General features: G+C 42.1%; 1 protein-coding gene across 1 annotated transcript; it reads left to right on the forward strand.

Annotated features, from left to right (window-relative positions):
• The first annotated feature begins 3349 nt into the window (after positions 1–3349).
• Positions 3350–4947, forward strand: LOC107960992 (uncharacterized). The gene is made up of 4 exons (XM_016897235.1): positions 3350–3529; positions 4036–4260; positions 4448–4546; positions 4738–4947. Exons 1-4 carry the CDS (start codon positions 3350–3352, stop codon positions 4945–4947), a joined length of 714 nt encoding a protein of 237 aa, XP_016752724.1.
• The last annotated feature ends 746 nt before the right edge of the window (positions 4948–5693 follow it).

A 5693-nucleotide genomic window follows, 5' to 3' on the forward strand; every position in this document is an offset into this window, starting at 1 on the left:
GTTTCAGAAATGCAAGACATTAAATCTCAACTTTAGCTAGCGAGTTTCTAATTGTAATGCCCTAAAATACTTATTTATGTTTCTGTAAAATTGTGACACAAATGTGTATCTGCTTCACTGGTTAAGTGTTCTGGGAGTGTCTGAGAGGTCTTAAGTTCAAGCCCTAGCTTTAGCAAATATTTTTATTTTTGGAATTAAGCACTATCTCTATCGACGTCACACGACCGGGTGGTAGGCCTTGTGTGACGACATGGCCGTGTGAATGATGAAGGCTAGGTTGTGCGCTAAACACGACGTGTGATGGCTTGAGTGTGGTCATGTGAGCCACACGAGCTAGGCCAGATTGGGCGTGTGGGCCACACGGGCATGTGATAACTGGGCCAGGCCGTGTGATCCACACGAGCAAGGCCAATCTGGGCGTGTAGGTCCATTTATCTGAGTTTTTCCTAGGGTTACACGGGTCGTCCCAAATGACTGTGGGCCTACTATAAGGTCGATAATGGCTAACTAAACCCTAAACTGTATGATCTGTTTGACTGATATTCTATACTGAGCATGAAAGTATATGCATGTTATATATGTATGTAAGCATGTAAGCATGGTTAACCTGTATGTCTGAAACTGAATATTTTGTATCTGATATTGGGGTTGGGATAATATATATATATATGGAGGAAGTGTACTGAAAGGCGTTTATCGCCTATATTCTGGTAGCTTGGCTGCACTTAATCTGTTATGTACCATATCGATACAATGTGGTGTGTAGGGCTGGGTGGGTGTTTTTAAACCTCACATGGTGTGTAGGGATGGCCGGAGATGGTGTGTAGAGAATGGGGGTAGGACATTTGATTTTTGCTTCTGATCTATATATCTGTGTCTGTATCTGAGATGGGCTTAGGCCCGAATCTATTTATGTCTGATTTTGATTTTATGTTATGTGCATGCTTAATTCTGTGGGGTTACACACTGAGTTTACGTAAACTCACTCTTTTCTGTTTAATTTGTACAAGTAATCCACAGAGTTAGGTGGATCAGTGCAGCGGAAGACTCGATGGTGACCACAAATTATCACTGGTTTATTTTGTTTTATGGTTTCATTTAAGTTGTATTGTTTGGGACTGTATAGACTATTTAACTATCTAGCTTCGGTTTTGGGTTTTTGATTTGACCTGCATATTTTTATGATGGTTTCACATTGAGCATTGTTTTTCTTTTCTAAAAATATGAACTATCTTTCTAAAACACGGCGTTTTTCTAAGCTTCCGCTAAATTAATACGTTTTAAGACAAGTCGACTAATTGAACATATGGTTGGAATAAGTAAAGGCAATTAAGGTTTTATTTAGTTAGCTTCGTTTTCAAAATCCCTTTTATGTGACATCGTCAGATACAGCCATAACGTCTAGGCCGAGTTTGGGGTGTTATATTTAGTGGTATCAGAACCTAGTTGTAAAACTCAGCTGTGAATTTTGGGTTCCAAAATTTTGTATAAAGAAATTGTTTTTCAAATGGTTTTAAAATATTTTGATTAGTATGTGGTTCACCGAGTCTACTGCGTTGATCCTTTAAGTATTTCTGATTTCTGGTAGAAAATTCTGAAAATGTTATTAATAGTCTACTTGAAAACACTATAGCTAGTACACTCTGAAACTGTAGTGAAGCTGGTTGAGACTAAAACTTTCGAAAACAACTCCGGATTTTTGATACTCTATGCATAAAACATCTGTTAATAAATATTGAAATTGATGCATAAATTTTTTAAAGTAGATAAAACTTCTAAGTCACAATAAGCACACGAGGTATCTGTAGACTAGTATTCAAGGCTGAGGTAGAGGCCGTAAAAGGGCTCAAGCTGACTCCTCATCTCTGGACAGCATGCCAAATCTGGATACTAGCAAAACACCTGTGTCACCTGCTACTGAAACTGGGTATCAGAGTCGATCGGCTGGGGATGACGCGCTGTCCCAAGCTATGCTAAGGATATTAGAGAGGGTTGCTGGACCCAATTCTGGATCTAAAGGCCGAGGGTTGGTAACTGAACGTCTCCAGTCTAATAGAGCTGAGTTATTTAGGGGTGTCACAGGAGTTGCCCCTAATGTGGCTAAGTACTGGTTGGAGGCCACTAAGAGAATCATGAATGACTTGGATTGTACCCCCAAGCAGAAATTGAAGGGTGCAGTCTCCTTGCTTCGCGACGAAGCATATCAGTGGTGGTTAATTGTTTAGAAGGGTAGTCAGCCTGACCGTCTGATTTGGGAGTTCTTTAAGACTACGTTTCAGAGCAAGTATGTGGAAGCTAGCTATTGATGCTCGCATGCGTGAGTTTCTAAATCTCAAGCAAAGTGACCGATTTGTGGCTGAATATAAGGTTAAATTTCTGAGGTTGAGTTGCTACGCTCAAGGCATGGTGGCGTCCGAGTATGAGAGATGTGTTAGGTTTGAAGACAGCCTAAGGGACAATCTAAGGGTTCTGATAGCTCCACAGAGGGAGCGTGATTTCAGGTTCTAGTAGAGAAGCCAAAGATTACTGAGGATGTTAAGCGCGCGGAGCGCCAAAATAGAGACCGTGAGAGAGGTAAGAATAAGAGGGATTCGGAGCCCTTGTGTTCTGTGCAGAGGCCTGAGAAAAAGGCCAGATCTGATGGGCCAGATAGAGTGGAGGCCCCTATTTCTTCTATTGCTCCGACTGGGTTGCAGTCATGCAGTGATTGTGGTAGACGTCATCCGGGCGAGTGTTGGAGGATGATTGGAGCTTGTTTGAGATGTGGGTCTTTAGAGCATCGTATTCAAGAGTGTCCATTGAGGGCTGATCAGGTGCAAGCATTATTGTCAGGTCCTGTACAGCCACAGAGAGTAGTTCAGTAGCCACCTAGGGGTCGTGGTCAGGCTAGGGGTGGTAATGGTATGGGATGAGGGCAAAGAGCACCGAGCCATGGTGCTGGTCAGACAGAGGCGAGGCAGCCTACTTTGGTTTATGCTATACGTCACCGAGAGGATAGAGATACTCCTGATGTCATCACTGATATGTTCTTTATTAATGATGTACCTTACCTTGCTTTGATAGGCATAGGGTCTACTCACTCATACATAGGTAGTAATGTATCTGAGACTTTGGGGATTTCTGTGAAGAGCACTACTAATGAGGTCACTATACTGAGTCCGATGGGGCAATCTATTCGGGTTAGTAAACTCTATAGGGATGTACATCTAGTGATGCAAGGAACTGTCTTTTTGGCAGATCTAATGGAGCTTCCGTTTGGTGAGCTTGATACAATTTTGGGATGGACTGGTTGGTCAAGCACAGGGTTAGTCTGGATTGTGTGATTAAGAGGGTCGTTCTGAGAACTGAGATGGATGATGACGTGGTTGTGATCAGAGAGCATCAGGATTATTTGTCTAATATGATATCTGCACTTGTGGCTAAGAAATTGGTTTGGAAAGGGTGTGAGGCGTTCTTGACCTACATCAGTGTTTCTACTTCTGAGGACTCTTTAATTGAGGATATCAAAACTATGAGGGATTTTTTGGATGTTTTTCCTGAGGAGTTACCAGGATTGCCTCCGAACTGAGAAGTTGAATTTGGGATTGAACTTCTTCCAGGTACGGCTCTAGTGTCCATCGCTCCCTACCATATGGCACTGAAAAAGCTTACTGAGCTCAAGGCTCAACTGCAAGAACTTCTAGACCGTCGCTTCTTTCATCCTAGTTTGTCTCCGTGGGGAGCACCAGTTTTATTTGTTAAGAAGAAAAATGGAACCATGAGGATGTGCATTGATTATCGGGAGTTGAATAAGTTAACTGTGAAGAACAAGTATGCACTTTCGAGGATCGACGACTTATTTGATTAGTTCTGAAGGGCTTCTGTGTTCTCTAAGATCAATCTATGTTAGGGTATCATTACTTGAGGGTTAAGGAGGTGGATGTACATAAGACTGCATTTAAGACTCGTTATGGGCATTACGAATCCTTAGTTATGCCTTTTGGGTTGACGAATGCTCCAGCTGCATTCATGGATCTGATGAACCTTGTGTTTCAGCCTTATCTGGATCAATTCGTTGTGGTATTCATCGAGGACATTCTGTTTTACTCTAAGGCTAAAGATGAGCATGATGAGCATCTTAGAGTAGTGCTTCAGATTCTGCGTGAGAAGCAACTTTATGCTAAACTAAGCAAGTGTGAGTTCTGGCTTCGTAAAGTAACATTTCTGGGGCATGTGGTTTCTGCGGAGGGGATTTGTATTGATCCTCAAAAGATTGAGGCTGTTCTGAATTAGAAACAGCCTAGGAATGTACCTGAGATCCATAGTTTTCTGGGTTGGCAAGATACTATTGGCATTCCGTTGAGGGATTCTCTTTGATTGTTGCGCAGTTGACTAAGCTTTTGTGCCTTTTATCTGGACTGATATGTAGTAATCAAGCTTTGAGAAGTTCAAATCTGTTCTGATTCAGGCTCCTGTTCTGATACAGCCTAAATCTGGAAAGAAGTTTGTAGTGTACAGTGATGCATCGCATGTTGGTTTGGGTTGCGTTCTAATGCAGGATGGTAAGGTTGTGGCTTATGCGTCCCATCAGCTTAAGACACATGAGGGGAACTATCCGACACATGATCTTGAGTTGGCTGTAGTAGTCTTTACGTTGAAAATCTGGAGACATTATCTGTATGGTGAGAGGTGTTTCATTTACACCGATCACAAGAGTCTCAAATATATCCTTACTCAAAAGTAGTTGAACCTTGACAGCATAGATGGATTGCGCTGCTCAAGGATTATGACTGCATGATAGAGTATCATCCTCGTAAGGCTAATATGGTAGTCAATGCTCTAAGTCGTAGGGCGATGTCTATTTTGAGGGTGATGTTTGTACTCCTTAGTTTGTTCAATGAGGGGACATTGTTGCTGAGTTGCAAGTTAAGCCGACTTGGACTGAGCAGATACGGGATAAGCAATTAGGGGATGAGTCTCTAAGCTTGAGGTTTTGACAGATTGAAAGAGTTACTACTGCTAATTTTGGGTTAAATAGTGATGGTGTGTTGTGTTTTCGAAGATGGATCTATGTGCCCAATGACTTTATCCTAAGGTAGTCTATTCTAAGGGAGGCGCATGTAGCCCTTATGCTATGCATCTCGGTGGTAATAAGATGTATCACGACCTTTATGACTTATACTGGTGACCGGGATTTAAGTGTGAGGTTACTGATGTCGTTGCTTGCTATTTGACTTGTCAGCAAGTTAAGGCTGAGCATCAGTTGTTTCAGGTTTTTTGCAGCCAATTAAGATTCCTTTGTGGAAATAGGAGCGAGTAACGATGGACTTTCGTTAGTGGGCTGCCCTTGACACCCACTAAGAAGGATTCTGTTTGGATCATCGTAGATCCCAAGTCTATCCACTTCATTCCGATTCAGATGGACTTTGCTCTCTAGAAGTTGGTGAAGCTGTATATCTCTGAGATGATCAAACTGCATGGGATTCCAATGTCGATTATTTCTGACAGAGGCCCTCGCTTTACTTTTCGATTCTAGAAGAAATTGCACGAGGCTCTAGGTTCAAGGTTGGACTTCAGTATTGTGTTCCATCCTCAGACCGATGGGCAATCTGATAGGGTGATTTAGATATTGGAGGATATGCTCAGGAGCTGTGTGATCGATTTTTAAGGCAGTTTAGAGGATTATCTACCGCTAGCTGAGTTCGCCTACAATA

The sequence above is a fragment of the Gossypium hirsutum genome, chromosome A05 (genome assembly GCF_007990345.1).
Source record: "Gossypium hirsutum isolate 1008001.06 chromosome A05, Gossypium_hirsutum_v2.1, whole genome shotgun sequence".
Classification (NCBI taxonomy): Eukaryota; Viridiplantae; Streptophyta; class Magnoliopsida; order Malvales; family Malvaceae; genus Gossypium; species Gossypium hirsutum.